This window comes from Diabrotica virgifera, chromosome 4, assembly GCF_917563875.1.
Source record: "Diabrotica virgifera virgifera chromosome 4, PGI_DIABVI_V3a".
In the NCBI taxonomy this organism is placed as follows: domain Eukaryota; kingdom Metazoa; phylum Arthropoda; class Insecta; order Coleoptera; family Chrysomelidae; genus Diabrotica; species Diabrotica virgifera.
In genome coordinates this window covers 243,291,236-243,310,029 of record NC_065446.1, presented here as the reverse complement: position 1 = coordinate 243,310,029, position 18,794 = coordinate 243,291,236, and the positions used below count along the sequence as shown (strand labels likewise).

At 34.0% G+C, this 18,794-nt stretch overlaps 1 protein-coding gene across 3 annotated transcripts in view; it reads left to right on the top strand.

Annotated features, from left to right (window-relative positions):
• The window catches only part of LOC114347380 (ubiquitin carboxyl-terminal hydrolase 20), a 56,707-nt gene extending 46,422 nt beyond the window's left edge, over positions 1-10,285 (top strand). For all 3 annotated transcript variants that reach the window (XM_028298091.2, XM_028298098.1, XM_028298103.2), the window contains 4 exons: positions 545-785; positions 4,908-5,118; positions 7,263-7,567; positions 9,996-10,285. In XM_028298091.2, coding sequence (XP_028153892.1) covers positions 545-785; positions 4,908-5,118; positions 7,263-7,567; positions 9,996-10,106 — 868 coding nt within the window. In that variant the 3' untranslated portion in view covers positions 10,107-10,285. The remainder of the gene's footprint in view (positions 1-544; positions 786-4,907; positions 5,119-7,262; positions 7,568-9,995) is intronic.
• Positions 10,286-18,794: the final 8,509 nt, after the last annotated feature.

The window sequence follows — 18,794 nt, the reverse complement described above, 5'->3', positions numbered from 1 at the left end:
AACAGTGAACTTTTAGGAGAACTGGTTCTAAGATTTAATTTGGTCTGGTTTTATAGTTACTAATTAACACGATATGAAGGGTTGTGCACACGAGAAATAAAGGTGTTAAGCGAATAAAACATTTATTAACAACAACGAGTTTAACAGATATGCGGAATTAACGATTAATTGTCTTAGTAGCGAAAGAGAGAGAGTCTATTATACACATTAGGTGCCGTTTTAAAATTTAGCGTTCAAGGTAATTATTGTGAGCGGGAGAACAACAGAGAAAACACACGAACTAGTCGCTTTAACCCTCAGAAGGGACTGCAGATACATAGAACAAATAGAAAAAAAAAAGTTAAAGAAAAAAAATTAAAAGTTTGAGAAAAAACACGAGACAGATCAGATCGGAGAAGAATCCTGAAACCGGACAAGGCTCAAAATGGACTTGTCGAGCCAGTGATGATGATGGATATGGGTTATCATATTTGTCTTTTAATATTTTACATAAAAGTGAGTCCATTATAGATACCCCAGTTTAGTATTTCTTTTATTTTCTCAGGTTTTATTTCTGTGCCGAACCAGGTCCGATAGACAACTCGGACTTCCTGTGCCAACACGGAGCCGTCAGTCCCGAGAGGGACATCGACATCCACAAGATAGCCATGCTTATTCCTCTAGATGTTTACCAGTTCTTACATAGTAAATTCGGTGGATGTCCTCCTTTTACTGATTTAACCGTGTGTCCGGCGTGTGCGGCAATGCAGAAGAGGTTATTGTACGAGATGGAAACATTCTTACAGGTGAGGAAATGTTTATTTGGTAATAAATTTAAAATGTCAAATAAAAAAATATAAAGAAAAATAAGAAACGCCTTTCTTTAGTTACTGAGTGACTAAAATTAAAAATATTATAAAAAAATCAAGTAAAAAAGCAAAAAATAAAAAAAATTCAAACTCGAAGGATTATTCGAAAAAAATTGTTAGACAGATTAACTATACAAAAAAAATACAAAATTGAAAAAATCTAAAACATTCGTTAAAGAAAAGCGTGGGGCGCGAAAACTAAAAAAGTATCTATCCTGAAAGCGTTTATTCGATGAAGACGCGCCCCACGCTTGTCTTCAACGAATTTGTTAGGTTTTTTCAATTTTTTGACGAATGTGTGAGATTTTTGTATATTTAATCTTTCTAACAGTTTTTGTCGAATAATCCTTCGATTTTTTTTATTTTTTGCTTTTTAGTTGATTTTTTATATTTTTAATTTTAGTCATTCGTAACTAAAGAAAAGCGTTTCTTAACAAAAATTTCATATTTTTTTATTTTTTTACTTTTTAGTCTTACACTTTTCAAGCATTAAAATATATGGTAGGATTTAGGAGGTTTAAAAAAGGATGGATATGATAGACACTGCATACAGGGTGTTAGTAAATAAGTATGAAAAATTTTAAGGGCTAATTCTACATGAAAAATTAATGCCAGTTTGCTCTATAAACATATGTCCGAAAATGCTTAGTTTCGAAGATACGGGGTGTTAATTTTTATTTCAAACTGCCAATTTATTTATTGCTCTAAGACCAGTTGAGCTATGAAAATCAAATTGGGTGAGTTTTGGGAGGTAGTTATTACGAATTTTATGACATACAATTAAGAATTTTGTATTCATCATTGGCGCGCCTACGGGCAATGGTCTGAATTATTTTAAAGAAAAAAATAGTACGCCACTGAGATATTTCGAATTAGAAATTATTTTTAAATTCCACGTCTAATTTATGATAAAAAACCTTTCTTGCCTTTTTTCATATGATGCGCCGTTTTTATGCAGAAAAATAAAACATCTTGGCGCATATTTTTCATTTCTTAATACATCATCAAGAACTATCCAATATAATAATACTAAACTAGAACAATAACAGAAAATATTACTAATACCATTTCAACTAGGTGCAAAGCTGCAAGAAATGTTTAAAATGATCTCATTTACAGGTAACAGAAGAATTTTATATTCATCATTGGCGCGCGTACGGGTAATGGTCTGAATTTTTTGAAGAAAAAAATAGTACGCCACTGAGATATGTCAAACTAAAAATAATTTTTAAATTCCTCGTTCAATTTACGATAAAAAATCTTTCTTGCCTTTTTTCATGTGCGGCGCCGTTTTTATGCAAAAAAATTAAACATTTTAACGTTTAGAAAGTATTTGAACTAAGTTTCTATGCATATGGAAACTACCTCAAATACTTGGTAAGCGCTAAGATGTTTTATTTTTTTTTTTGTATAAAAACGGCGCCTCGTATGAAAAAAAGGAAATAAAGATTTTTTGTCGTAAATTGAACGAGGAATTGAAAAATGATTTTTAGTTTGACATATCTCAGTGGCGTACTATTTTTTTCTTCAAAAGATCATTTTAAACATTTCTTGCAGCTTTGCACCTAGTTAAAATCTTATTAGTAATATTTTCTGTTATTGTTCTAGTTTAGTATTATTATTTGGATAGTTCTTGATGATGTATTAAGAAATGAGAAATATGCGCCAAGATGTTTTATTTTTCTGCATAAAAACGGTGCATCATATGAAAAAAAGGCAAGAAAGGTTTTTTATCATAAATTAGACGTGGAATTTAAAAATAATTTTTAATTCGAAATATCTCAGTGGCGTACTATTTTTTTCTTTAAAAAAATTCAGACCATTGCCCGTAGGCGCGCCAATGATGAATACAAAATTCTAAATTGTATGTCAAAAAATTCGTAATAACTACCTCCTAAAACTCACCAAATTTCATTTTCATAGCTCAACTGGTCTTAGAGCAATAAATAAATTGGCAGTTTGAAATAAAAATTTCAACACCCCGTATCTCCGAAACTAAGCATTTGCGGACATATGTTTATAGAGCAAACTGGTATTAATTTTTCATGTAGAATTAGCCCTTAAAATTTTTCATACTTATTTACTAACACCCTGTATATTTCAACATTTGATACATACATTGTACATTTTCTGTAATTTTTTCATTCTTCTTCTTAACGTCCCCTATCAAGTCCCCTTGACGTTGGCGATTAACATGGCGAAACTGTCTCTGCCTCGAGCTATTCTAAATAGTTGTTCTGCATTCTTTATTCCTGTCCACTCCCTGATATTCTTCAACCAAGAGGCCTGCTTTCTACCAATTCCTCTGCGTCCGTCGATTGTACCCATCATAATAAATTGAAGAATATTATACCGGTCTCCCCTTACTACGTGTCCAAAATAGGCCATCTTTCTATATTTGATGTTATCAAGCAGCTCGCGGGCAGCATTTGCTCTCTTAAGGACTGCCACATTTGTCAGCATAGCCCTCCATTGTATTTTCAGTGTACGTCCGTGCAGCCACATTTCAAAGGCCTCCAAACGATTAATGGTGGATATTTTTAATGTCAATGCTTCGACACCATACAAGAGGACTGACCAAATGTAACATTTAATCATGCGCTTTTGAAGTTGAAGTTGCAAGTTATCAATACAGAAGAATGACCTCATTTTTAAAAATGTGCGGTATAAAAAAATAAACTTCTGGTAAACCGATTCTTCCGGTTTAAGGCCTCAATCTTATACATGAAAAAGAGAACCTATATACCAAATTTGGTTGAAATCTGACGTCTCGTTCAAAAGTTATCGTGCTATTAGTCACATATGTATAGCCGCCATTTTGAATGCCCGCCTTTTTTGTAAAAGGCAAAATCTGAGATGGCCTCATATCTAAATTTGAACCTTATTATGTGTAGTATATGTGGTCCAAATTATATGGTTCTACCATTAAATGCACAATAATCCTTATAATATTTGCCCGAATCTGCCGAACATGGGTACATGTGAAGATAAGTTATGCATTTATTACATGGTAATTAACATAACTAAAAAGTTCAAAATATTTCCTAAAAAATATTTTTACGCTCTTTTCAATGCCGGTATTACCTTTTTAAAAAATTAATATATACAGAAAGAATTGAAAAAGAAACAACATATTTTTACATAAAAAATCAATAAAAACACAACTTCTGGTAAACCGATTCTTCCGGTCAGGAGCTCGATCTCATACATCAAAAAAAGAACCCATGTACCAAATTTGGTTGAAGTCGGACTTTTCGTTTAAAAGTTATCGTGCTATTAGTCACATATGTATCGTCGCCATTTTGAATGCCCGCCATTTTTGTAAAAGGTAAAATCTGAGATGGCCTCATATCTAATTTTGAACCTTTATATGTGTAGTATATGTGGTCCAAATTATATGCTTCTATCATTAAATGCACAATTCTTATAATATTTGCACGAATCTGCCGCACTATTTATAATTATGAACTGGAATAATGATGCGGCTGTAGTTTCGTGTTGCAGCGAAATTGAAAATGGTTATTCATTTTTGATTTACATGTTTACTCTGATTGGAGTACGAAAGGAACCATTCTCTTTGGAACTTTACCGCGCTGAGCAGATGGGACGTGAATTATAAATTGTAAAATTCCCTCATCTTCCTTAGTCTCAGCATCCCTTATGGCTTGCAAATTGTAGAAGCCTCGGAGGTGTTACCAGAGAAGGTTCCCATTGTTTTCAATCTGGTAGGATGTAGAGTAACATTTTTGGATGTTGTTCTATGTGCTATTAGATTGAAAACTTAGTTTTTTGCTAGCAGTTGCCGCTAGGGCATCCATGCCATTTCGTTCGTTGCAATCCGAGACTGCACGCCGGGGTTTGTCTTAGTTAGGTCAGAGAGAGCAAGCATATGTGCCTCCTGATGAGAGACTAATAAGTTTCGAAACCGGTAAAGGTGCTTGCTGCACTCTCTGATTGAACTGCAATAATGATGCGGCTGTAGTTTCGTGTTGCAACGAAATTGAAAATGGTTATTCATTTTTTATTATAATTAATAATTTCTTTGAATTAAATTTGTAGGTCAGTCGAGAAGCTCAAGCCGAAGATGCTCCCAACACTCACTTTCTTTCGACGTCGTGGTATACCCAGTGGCACAATTTTGTCCATAAACGAACCCAGGATCCTCCTGGGCCTATAGACAACTCAAAAATTAATCTAGACCAGCTGGACCTCAAAGAAGCCGCGGACGTACCAGAAAGCCTGTGGAGCTTCTTTTACAACATTTACGGCGGTAAGTTCAATGACAAAGTCCTTGAAATACAAAGATAGATTTTTTGTCACAAATTGAACAAGGAATTCAAAAAAAAAGAATGTGTGTACTTTGTACGCATGTAAGAAGTTATACTTCTATTATACGATATCAATGAAATCAATATACTTTAAACAGTTTCTTTATATTTTATTTAAATATTAAACTAATTTTAATACTTACTACTTTCCAAAAACTTTTATTAAAACAATACCCAAAATTAAAAAAACAATTAAAGAATATAACACACACAAACACATTGAAAAATGAAACAAAGAAATGATTTCTGAACAATAATTGTTGAGAAAAATTTTAACTAAATACGTATTTTCTGAAAAAGAAATTAATAAATATACTTACAGTCATAAAATGTATACATTTAGAATAACTTTACAAATATTGTCCGTAGGAACAATCTTTTTATATATTCGAAAAGCTAGTAGTTGAACTCGAATTTTCAAATAAAAAAATTTAGCCTGGGTTCATTAGGGACAAAGTTAGCCATGTCTTTTTTTTTAATTCACAGCTAATTTGTTTATAATAATTAAGGAATTTCATTGATGTTATTTTAAATAATGGGATTTGTATTTTTTTGTTAAAAAATTTGCATAAACATTTACTAAACTGCTTCACAGCACCCTCTACGATTTTTAAAAATTGTAGTTCAAACGGTTACTAGGGGGAACCTACGAATCCATCTAGTTAAAATACCGAAAAAGCAATTTCAAACTAATACAATTTTCTGTATCTCCGGATCAACTCGATGGATTTTCATCTTTCTTTTTTTAATTTGTATGTAATTTCTACGTACATTACAAATATGCAATTTGTTTATTTTATTAATTATTAATCAGTCTAATTTATTTAAACAATACTTGAAACAATATTTTTTACAAAAATCTATTTTTTTAATTATACATAGTATCATTAATGAATATACAAAAAGTTAAAGTTCACTTTAATAAATAAAATATTTTTATTAGATAATTATTTATTGAAATAATTTATTTATTAAAGTATACCTTAACTTTTTGTATGGTTAGTAATGATAGTCTGATTAAAAACATGGATTATTGGGAAAAAAATATTTTTTCAAAAATTGTTTAAACAAATTAAACTTTTTATTAATTAATAAATGTCAAATTGCAAATAGACGCATTACATATTTGTAATGTACAGAAAAATTACATACAAATTAAAAAAAGAAAGATCAAAATATATTCAGCAGATCCCGAGATGATGATAGTATTTTTAGGTTGCCTTTTTTAGTTTTTGAACTCGTGCATTTGTCGGCTCCCAGCTCCCCCTTCACTTACCACGACTAGTCACCAACTGAACAACATTTTTAAAAATTCGTGTAAAATACCAACTTTTCGAATATGTAAAATGTTTTTTCTACGGACAATATTTTTAAAGTTGTTCTAAATGTTAATAAACTACAAAATTTCAAAAATTTGGCATTAGTATTTTTGACTATATGAGATAATTTTTTTTTATCTTTTTTTAGTACATTTTGATAGTATCACTGTTCTACTTTCATTTAACATACGCAGCATTGCCTTATCTTCAGTGTTTTCTGTCTTATGTTATTGCAAAATAAAGGTATCTGGGATAAACAAATAGAATAACTTTTAAACTAAGTAATGGATCGGTCTCAAATGTTGAGGGTTTGTTAAGTACCGTATACACAACTTTGGGTGAAACACTAAAATTCTAAAGTTGTTTTAGTAAAACTTATTAACAAATAACAATTTTCACTTATTTTGCAGTTTGCGTAGCAACAAATTAACTTTTTAACTTTCAAAAATCGGCATTTTGAAGATTTTTCAATGTTCTAAAAAATTAAATTTTGTAGTTTTATGTCAACTGTTTAGCTTTTGAATGGGGTGCAAAAAATCGAAAAAATCGCGATTGTTGCACTAAATTGTTAATAATTAAAAACGGACGCGAACTCTAGGCAGGAAACAGGTAGGTTTTCTTCCTATAGGTCTACAATAACTAAAAAAGTAGTCAGCTACCTGGATCTTTGAGTGTCCCGAACATGGTCTATTTCTAGCTTATTACCCTGGACTATATTATCACTATTATTAGTTTGAGTTTTGATTTAACTCGAATTTGTGTTTTAGGAGGTCCAGAGATCAGGATAAGGCCTCCAGAGCGATCCGAGAGTCCAGACTTACGAATAAAATACTCGGAACACGTAGAAAGTGAAGATAGCATACCGGAAGTAGTGGATCCATCAAAGTTGCGTACCGATAACGCAAGACACGTAGATGTAACGATCTATGGACAAGGAGAACCAATGGAAATGCTAGAGAATGTTAAATGTGAAGATAATGCAAACGGAAGTATAAAGGAAGTGGTGATAAATAACGAAATGAAAGTAGACGAAAGTATGGAGGAGAAAGCTGAAGCCCCAAAGGAATTTAGAGTAAGTTCAATTTGTATTTATCTGTATTTACATACACGATTTTAATATTCCTTTAAAAATAATATATTTTTGACATTCTTCTTCTTTAAGTGCCGTTATGGTGGTACCGGGGTAGCAACCCCCGATGATGGGGTTGATTAAGTTGAAACACTAATTACCGAAATATATGTATTTAAGTCACCATGTACGACAGTAACTAGTTGGTGTCGGGATGGATAATGTCTCTACTCTAACCACGTCGGTTTCTGAATAATGAATAATCTCTCCCTATTCTTTTACGTATCTATAAATAAATCCTAATTGTTTGTTATGATTGACAATGCTTTAATGTGACCGTGGATTACTAATACAAGCATAATTGCTGACTTAGATGTTTTCAATATGTGTGGCCTAGATTACATAAAATCAATGTCACCCATTTACGAAATCCAAACAATGCATGTGAATAATATTTAACTAAGACTTTTAAAAATTAAATCGATTAAATACTCTTATTTTTGGATGCTAATATAAATCCTTTACATCCCTATCCCTTACAAGAAAAATTTTCTGAGATGTACATTATTTTCTCTGCCCTTCCGAAAAAGAAGAAAATTTTTCTAGACAACGTCACCATGTACGACAATAACTAGTTGGTGTCGGGATGGATAATGTCTGTACTCTAACCACGTCGGTTTCTGAATAATGAATAATCTCTCCCTATTCTTTTACGTATCTATAAATAAATCCTAATTGTTTGTTATGATTGACCATGCTTTAATGTGAATTACTAATACAAGCATAATTGCTGACTTAGATGTTTTCAATATGTGTGACCTAGATTACATAAAATCAATGTCACCCATTTACGAAATCCAAACAATGCAAGTGAACAATATTTACCTAAGACTTTTAAAAATTAAATCGATTAAATACTCTTATTTTTGGATGCTAATATAAATCCTTTATACCGTCTCCCAATCGGACGTTGGATATCATCATCACTATTTTTACTCAATCTACCGCTGCTCTGAAGAGATTTATAGAACTGCATTTAAACCAGTCCCTTTAATTCTTCAACCATGTCACTCTCCTTCCTATACTCCTATCCGTCCCTGTATTATCAGTCTTAGCATTTCATATCGCTGTCCCCTGATTGCGTGTCCCAGAAATTGTAGCTTTCTTATTTTTATTGTGTTTATTATTTCGCATTATTTGCCCATTTCTTGCAATATGTCCGTGTTCGTTTTCTTCTGTGTCCATGCTGTTCTAAGCATCCTTCTGTACAATCACATTTAAAATGACTGTTGCTTATTTACGTATTCTTGCTTCAGTGTCCAGCTTTCAAGTTCATATTATTCAGGATCGAGAACTCGTAGCATCTCAAAGCTCTTACTCTGAGTTCTAATCTAAGGTCTTTGTTGCAGAGAATTGTTTTCATTTTTACAAACGCGTTTCTTGGCATTTTTCTCCTGGTCCTTATTTCTGTTTGGTCATTTTTCTCTAAAATCCAGGTTCGTAGGTAGTTACATTTATCAACCCTTTCTATTGGTACATTTCCCAAATGTATGCGTGCTTTTATGTTTGTTTTCTTAGTTATTATCATCTATTTGGTCTTTTTATATTCATTTTTAGTCCATATTCTTCACAGAAACTGTTTGTTATGTTTAATAGTGTAGCATTATAAAATTCCGCTACAATGTTTTGTTTTAAACCCGCCTAATAAATAATTATTCCTTGTATTTTGTGTTGGTAATATCATTCATTAAAATATCCTAAGCCCGCCCTGTTAGAAATATTACGAATTATTTCACAACAATCCAAACATTCCAACGAATAATTTTAAATTTACTACATGAATTTATAATTTAAATTCGAACTATTTAAATATGTAAATCTCATATTTACTTTAGCATACAGAGTGGGTTAACGAGTAAATTTCAAATTATTCGTTGGAATGTTTGGATTGTTGTGAAATAATTCGTAATATTTCTAACAGGGCGGGCTTAGGATATTTTAATGAATGATATTACCAACACAAAATACAAGGGATAATTATTTATTAGGCGGGTTTAAAACAAAACATTGTAGCGGAATTTTATAATGCTACAATAGTAATTGAAGTTGTTCAGCAGAGCTTGCCATAATCACGGTGTCATCTGCATATCTTATGTTGTTAATAGATCTTTCGTTAATTATTATCCCTTCACTTTGAGATAGTAATGCTTCTTCAAAAATGGCTTCACTATACATTAAAGAGTATCGGAGACATAATAAATCCCTGCCTAACTCTTCTCCTGATTTCAATTTTTGCACTGGGTTCGTTATCTATTACAATTTGTGCTCTTTGATTCCAGTAAAGGTTTGTTATTATTCCTAAGTCCTTTTTGTCTATGTTTTTTGTCTTTACAATTTGGACTATTTTTGACATTAAACTTTTACATTGTAGATGCCAAATTGTAACGCAGATATTCCATCAGAAGATACGGAGAAAGAAACGGAAAAGGATAAATCTGAAGTGAAAAGCCACAAACGACATCGAAGACGGAGAAAAAATTAACAATAAAACTGTACAGACAAAGCTTAGCAATAAATTAAAAATTTTGACGTTTGTTGAAAAAAATTTCATTGTTTTTTTTGTGTTATATTGAGGAGGATGTGTGGGAAATGTAAGATATTAAAAGTTTATTATATATTGTGTCATTGTTGAATATTTATTTAAAATAAATGGCAATAGGATGTTTTAGTTTCATTTCGGTTACAACTAATTGAAAAATCTTCAGTCACAAATCTAGGCGAAAATAACGGCAATCCATCACTTTGTCGAAGACATAGTTAGGCCCGAAAGAACGTAGCGTTCAATTGACATCTTTACATATTTATAGTCAGGCAACGCTTAAGACACTCGATTATGTAGAGGGAAATTCCAAACCAGTGTAGGTGTCAGTGGCGGCTCGTGGCTTTAGGGACAGGGTCGGCATGGTTTTGTCTCCTCAGATAGGTATGCCATCTAACTAAAAGACTTCAATTTCATAGGAGATTTTTGGTTTTTGTTTATTTTTATTTTTTTTCCTATAAATTAAGAACCTAAATCTGTAACCTGTTTATAAACTAACTATTGTCTATGTTGTTTCGAAGTAGCAAAATGGGTTATAACGTCATTGTAAAATTTATTATTGTTTTGGAGAGATTTTAAAAGTTTTTTTCTATTGACATTTGAGACAAGCTTGACATACTCTCTTGTTTGATGGTGTTTCGACAATACGTTTTGACTCTTTTGAGACAAGAGAAATCCCGTTCATTTGAGGCAGAATTTGCCCTCATTTGAGAACAATATTATTAATTTCGGGAACAGTTTGTTGTGCCTAATGAATTGCAGTATATAAAATTATACATATTTTGTAACTTATCCCACCTTCCGAAAATATTTGAATCAGCATATGAAATTTGATTTTCTTATTTTATTTGATTAAAGAATGATGGATAATGAACTTCTTCTTTGTCGTCTTTATAAGCAATTCTGCATGTTCATTGGCGGATTGATACCTCTATGGAACGTTGTCACTCCATCTTTTGCGCGGTCGGCCGATACTTCTTCTGCCGATTGGTGATTTATCTCGTGCTATTTTGACCACACGTGTCTCCCCCATTCTGGTTATATGGTTGTTCCATTCTTTTTTTCTATTTAGTGTCCATTCGTTTATACACTGTACATTATATTGTCTTCTAATATCTTCGCTCCTCTTTCGATCTCTCAGTGTATTTCCTGTAATTCTTCTCAGTACTCTCAACTCTGCCGTTTCCAGTAGTCTTTGTGTTGTGGCTGTATCCGGTCTTGTTTCTGATGCGTGTGTCATTATTGGTCTTACACTGGCTTTATAAATTCTTAACTTCATCTCAGTGTTAATATGTCGGCAGAGGCGGCTTTACCTATTGTGCAGGGTGTGCGGTGCACACGGGCGCCGGGATGTTAAGGGCGCCGAGCACCAAAGAGCGGGTCCTTTACTTTGTTTCAACATAAAATATGAAAATGTTTTAAATAGGAGGCGGAAGATAAATCAGTAACTGACGCGAAAATACATTTTAAAGTAAGCTTTTACTATTACCTGTTAGATACCGCAATTACTAAATTTGACGAACGCTTCGAACTTTTAAAGCAAAATAATGACACTTTTTCTTCAAAAATTAAAACACTGAAAGGATAAAACACTGCAGTAAGCGGAGCCCCGCATACTGCAGTCTTTTTATCGGTAGATAGTTTAGTCGGGATGGGCTCTTAGTGCGCATACTGAGCCAACTAAACAGTCGGGTTGGTGAAGAGGGCGCACACTATCAACAGCCGACCTACTATTCTCGAACGATTTAGTACTAAAGTTCTTATTTGACGGAAGAGGAAATCCAAGAAGAGATTCCGAGAGTATTGAGTGAATCATAATTTACAGTGAAAGAAATAAGACGACGTGACGGTTAAAAGTAACAGACGTGATTCAGAAGATTGTCATGTTAAAATGGAACTGGGCAGGACACATAGGAAGAATAGAAAACAACCGTTGGACGAAGCAAATTCTTAAACGGCGACCAAGGACTAGAAAAATATGTAGAGGCAGACCTCAAACAAGATGGACTGATGACATCAAGTGAATGGCTGGTCACGAATGGATGCAAAAAACAACAAACTAAAATGAATGGATACACCTAAGGAAGGTTTCCTTAGGTGTTATTATTTAGTGGAAAATTCTACACAATGTATTCTAAATTACTTGATTACCCAAAAAAGTTTTTCGCCTTTTATCGGATGATCTTAGTCATCTTCAATGAACTAGTCATGCTAATTGGGCCATGCAGGTTTCTACAATTAACGATTGTAAATTAGTCGATGCCATTCGCAAAATATTCAAAAAATATTCGTACTGCACAAGTATTGGATACCAAAACTAGAAGAGAATTGAACTATCGACCGATAAACAATCGTCGTGTGTGCGCAAGTTCTAGTTAGCTCACACTGATTAAAATGTCGGCCGATATTTGGCCGACAAATTAGTTTGAAGGCAAACTATCTGCCGATAAAAAGTCTGTATGGGCTCTTTTGGGTAGGTTGTTCTGACGCCGTGAATACCTATTGGCTCCCAACATCATTTAATATTGGACTATTTACATCTGGGTTTTTGTTTACAATATAATAGGTCTGGATCCCGCGTATGAAAAAAAAGTTGATTAATAGCAAGCTGAAAATTTGTTAATAGCTTAAGGGTGTCTAGTTGGAGACACTTTGATATATGGGAACACTGGAACAGGGGAAGTTTTAATTGTGGAACAGGTTAAAAATTTGGAACGGTCAGACCACGAAAACGGCACATGTATTTTGTCCGACAGAACAGACTTAAACTGTCCGAACAGAGCTTAAACTCTCATGCAAAAATCAGACTGCTATTTATCACCAAATGGGCGTTTTAATAAGTGGAACATGTAGAATATGTCAAATGACAGGAATTATGACAGGTGATAAATAGCAGTCTGATTTTTTGCATGAGAGTTTAATTTCTGTTCGGGGAGTTTAAGTCTAGTCTGTCGGACAAAATAAATGTGCCGTTTTCGTGGTCTGACCGTTCCAAATTTTTAACCTGTTCCACAATTAAAACTGCCCCTGTTCCAGTGTTCCCATATATCAAAGTTTATCCGACTAGACACCCTTAAGCTGTTAACAAATTTTCAGCTTGCTATTAATCAACTTTTTTTTCATACGCGGGATCCAGACCTATAAGTGTACCTAATACCCTATGTACTAGTACTAGGAATAGGTAGGTACCTATTCGACTATTCCATTTTGACTGCGCGTCTTCCAAAGGGCGCCAGAGCATCGACTGCACACGGGCGCTACATTGGCTAGAGCCGCCTCTGTATGTCGGTTTCGCCATAATATAGTGTTATTAAGGCATCCTGCCAATCTATTTGCTTTTTGTACTTGATTTCTCACTTCTTTGCCTAGGTTTCCGTAACTTGACAATGTAATTTCAGGGTATTTTACTTCCATTACTTGTTCAATACTGATACCATTAATTTTTATTTTGCATCTGATTGGTTCTTTACTGATCTATTTAATATTCTATATAATATTTTGAATATTTAAGTAAAGAAAGACAGACGTACTCATAATCATTTAAATTTTAAATGACACTTAAATGATTGTGAGTACGTCTGTCTTTTACTGTTACTTCATTTAAAATGAACTCACATATGCAACCCATTCAACTTTTTGAAAATTCTTTGGCGTAACTTTTAAATTTTGAATCATCAAAGAGGTAAATGACTTATGACAGTGAGTAAATAAAGCGGGGGTGTAATAGTTTTAACTTTTGCCTGGAGACCATACAATTCACCGGACATCAAGGCAGCGGTGTCATAAGTTTGCCTTACCAAATTATTTTTGATATCAAAAAATTTTAATCTGTCCTTTAAAACACCAAAAATATATTCTATCTTATGGCTCCTACTCACGTCTGAAAACCTAAAAACCTCTCATAAATATTAGACGTAACGTGAATGACATGTTACCTCTATCAGTAGTTTCTATAGAGACCGACCGAATGTGACTTTTTTGGCCGAAGCCGAAGCCGATGCCGAAGTTCGGCCTGAAGGATACCTTCGGCCGAAGCCGAAGCCTAAGCCGAAGGTGACTAAATATTTGCATTTAGAGTAGGGATAGGCGATGGTCGATATTTTGCCATTAATATTTAGGTAGTCAAAACACCAGTAATCTTGAGTTTTAACAAATACAATAAAATTATTATAGTTTCTCAGAATTTTACTACGTGAGAAATATTCAAATGAAGATCTTTGAGACATCTTGGCCTATTGTTAAAATTTATATCCTACCTACTACCTGAAAGTTTGTAAAACGTTTTGGTTTATTAGGGTGTAAATATTATTCAAAGTATCAAAGGCTCGCCGAAACATATTGTTTAAGATTATTTATATAGTATAGTATACTCGGAGCATTTTATTATCCTACCTTCGGCGAAACCTTCGTTTTGGCCGAAGCCGAATTTTGGCCGAAGGTTTAAATATTGGCCGAAGGTGGCCGAAGCCGATGCCGAAGCCGATTAATCGGTCGGTCTCTAGTAGTTTCGTGTACTTCTACCGAAAAGGATCAAAATATAACTACTAATTGATTCTCCCATTCTGTGCTGTTTTAGGTACGCCGTTAAATCTCTTCGAGACAGAAAGTAAATTAGAAAATTCTAGATCGTATTTGTTAAACGTGTGGCAGTCCTTAAGAGAGCAAATGTTGCCCGCGAGCTGCTTGATAACATCAAATATGTATAGAAAGATGGCCTATTTTGGACACGTAGTAAGGGGAGACCGGTATAATATTCTTCAACTTATGATGGGTAAAATCGAAGGACGCAGAGGAATTGGTAGAAAGCGGGCCTCCTGGTTGAAGAATATCCGGGAGTGGACGGGAACAAAGAAAGCAGAACACCTATTTAGAATAGCTCGAGACAGAGACAGTTTCGCCATGTTAATCGCCAACGTCAGGGAGACTTGATAGGGCACGTTAAGAAGAAGATTTGTTAAACAATTTTATTTGTTCTCTATAATTAACTTGATTTAACGAATGCTCCGATTCATCCTGTCCCCTAAATGATAATTCCTGGAAGCAAACAAAAAAACTACAATATCAATAATGAAACGACGTAAAACTACTTATTTCATAGTTTCATCCCGGTCGCGCTAGCAATACGTGGCTAGGTACGTGCCTTGCTGCCGTTTGCAGATCACCGATCGGCAGATTGCTATCTGCTGGACTTGCCATTCAAATGAATATGGTGAATGTATAATTGGTTGCCCATCGGCTAATATTCGATAGCTTCTTATTACAAGCAAATTGTCAATCTGGGGACGGCTTGCCGAAGCGGGCCTATCGCTATCGGGTGCATGGCTATAGGATCAATAATTTGAAAAGTCTCTTACGCACAGCTCACAGGGATCACTTAACGTATCGGATCGATCGAATTCTTTTAAAAACAATGAATAAAATTTAGTCTGTATTATCTCACAGATATTTTTTTATTTCACAGGAACGAATATCATCAACTATGATTAATTTAAATATTTAAAAAAATCTATAATGTGTTCATAAATGTGTGGGTCGGCACTGCCGACCCTGATCAGCCGCCACTGGTAGGTGTCCTAAATAGACTGGGAGATTGTAGCAAGGGTACCGGGGCACGAGGGTGATAAGGGCAATAAAAAAGCAGATGAAATGGCCAAACAAGGCTCATCAATGCCAATCTTGGAACCGGAACCCTTCTGTGGCGTTGCAAGACATTAACAAAACCGGCTCCAAGAAAGTGGTTAGCTAACAAATCTCTGAAATGGCCGATACTTCTACCGATTGGTGATTTATCTCTTGCTATTTTGACCACGCGTGTCTCCCCCATTCTGTTTATGTGGTTATTCCATTTTTTTTTCTATTTAGTGTCCATTCGTTTATACAATGTACGTTACATTGTCTTCTAATGTCTTCACTCCTCTTTCGATCTCTCAGCGTATTTCCTGTAATTCTTCTCAGTACTCTCATCTCTACCGTTTCTAGTAGTCTTTGTGTTGTGGCTGTATCGGATCTTGTTTCTGATGCATATGCCATTATTGGTCTTACACTGGCTTTATAAATTCTTGACGTCATCTCAGTGTTAATATGTTGGTTTCGCCATAGAGTGTTATTAAGACATCTCTCCAGTCGATTTGCTTTTTGTACTTAATTTCTCACTTCTTTGTCCAGATCTCCGTAGCTTGACAATGTAATTCCAAGGTATTTTATTTTCATTACTGATACCATCAATTATTTGTACACATATGTCCAAAAGTTTTGAATAATTCATCTTTTTATTGATTTTTATATATTAAACTCTTCTGAATAGTTAAACATCATTTTGTTTCAATTCTCAATAATACTAAATAAATTTCAAAACCAGATAAATATGCAAAAATAGTTATTTATGAAACAGTTCGTGAAGTATGCTTTTTGCGAACGCACGCGTCGTTTAGAGCACGAGTGACAACGGAGCGAGTGCTATACATCGCGTAAGTTCGCAAAAGGTACTTCACGCACAGTTTCATACAATATTTTATCTACGATAAACAAATAAAAAAACTGTAACTCTTCGTCACTGGAATTCATTTCTATTCTACAATTTTTAGAACTTTGACATTTAAAAATTCTAATTTCTTTCAAACCACAAAACTGTCAAAATTTTTGTTATAATTTATTGCTCATTATGTCATCACCATGACAAAGCGAAAGTTAAGGGTATTTGATTATATGAAAGTGTGTCAAAAACAGTGCGAAAAAGTAAATCCTATTTAAAATACATTGTTACTTCACGCACACTTTAAACCCTTCACGCACTGCTATCTATAATGACAGTTTTCACAAACTAAAAACTTGTACATAATATAACATACAGTAGATACAATGATTTATTCACTTGGAGTGAAAAACTTACATTTAAAAATAAATTAGTATAGAAAAAAATAATTTTTAATAAAACTAATAATTAGTATTTCCTCCATTGGCCTGTATGCATGCCTGTAGGCGATTTGGCATGCTGCCGATTAACTGGTCGAGCTGGGCTTGCGGAATTCTCTCCCATTCTTCACGAGCAGCATCTATTAGTTCTCGAAGTATAATAGGAGGATTTTTTCGCTTCTTGATGCGTGTTTTCCGAATGTCCCAAGCATGTTCAATAATGTTCATGTCGGGGGAATTCGAGGCGACTGTAATGTAGATATTCCTTTTTCTTCCAGAAAATTTTGTACTGCTGCTGTTCGATGAGGAGGTGCGTTGTCATGCATAAACACAAATTCATCACCTACTTCCACTCGGAATAGACGTACGACAGGATTTAAAAACTTCCTCGATGTACACAGCACCAGTGACTCTTCTCTCCAGAACCAACAGTGGCGTCCGTGTACCACTCATAATACCACCCCAAACCATAATACTGCCACCTTCAAATGGGACACGCGGTTGGCATGTTTCTAGTTGGGATTGTCATCCTGGGGTCCTCCAAACCAGTGTTCTTCGAGAATCAGATACCAATCCAATTTTTGACTCATCAGAGAACATTACGTTATTCCAGTTAGGACCATGATGCACCGTTTCTCTAGCCCATTGCAATCTTACTATTTTGTGTTGGTAGGTTAGTTTAGGAACATATGTAGGGGTCTTCTACGATACAAATTTACCGCATTTAATCTGCGTGTTATTGTTTGCCGTGAAATATTCAGTCCTTGAAGCCTAGAAATTTATCTGGATATACCACTTATAGATTCCAGACGACTTCTACGAGCTATCAATGTTATCTGTCAGTCTTGCGCTGATGTTGTACATCGACTTATACCACTTCTGGGACGATCCTGGACGTCATTTGTATCTTGGATTTTTTTTTAATTTTCGATACAGCACTCTGAATAACATCAACAATATTCGCGATATCACTTTGACGAAAACCATTGCGAAAGCCCTGTTGTAACAAAGCAATTACTCTAGATCTGTTAAAATGAGATATGACGTTTCTAGGCATTTTTAAACGGCTCAATTCAACTTAAAAAAAAGACTGAAATAATGTGAAAATACGTTAATCAGTTGAATGTGGCCAAAACGATACAAAACGATTGAAATTTTTTGCCATTTTCATTTAAAAACGCTCTAGAATGAATATCAACAATAGTTTTGAAACCAACATAGGCGTAGATATATTATAATTTGTACGTATTCCAAACTTTTGGACATGTGTGTATTTTACATCCGATTGGTTCTTTACTGATTACTATTGTTTTAGTTTTCTGAGATGAAATTGTCATACTGAATTCTTTTGCTTTTATGTTAAATCGGTGAACTAATCTTTGCGGACTATCTTCATCTTGGGCCATCAATATATACTGCCAAAAGCCTTCCTAATGGTGAATTTTAAAACATCGATCTAACCTAGGTGGGTAGATCAATAATTTGGCAAATCACACATCTCGAAAGAGCTTAACCTCAAGTATTCTGGGTGAAGTTACAAAAATTCTGTAAAATATTATAGAAGAGGGGAAGACCTCGGGTGATACGTGATTTTAAGGAGTATACTTGACAATAGTACAGGAGAACGTGGGGCCCATTTTAAAAAAATGTATGTTGTTTATGCAAACTTAAAATGATAAACTTGTTTATTTAATACGATAATTATATGACCAGTATTTT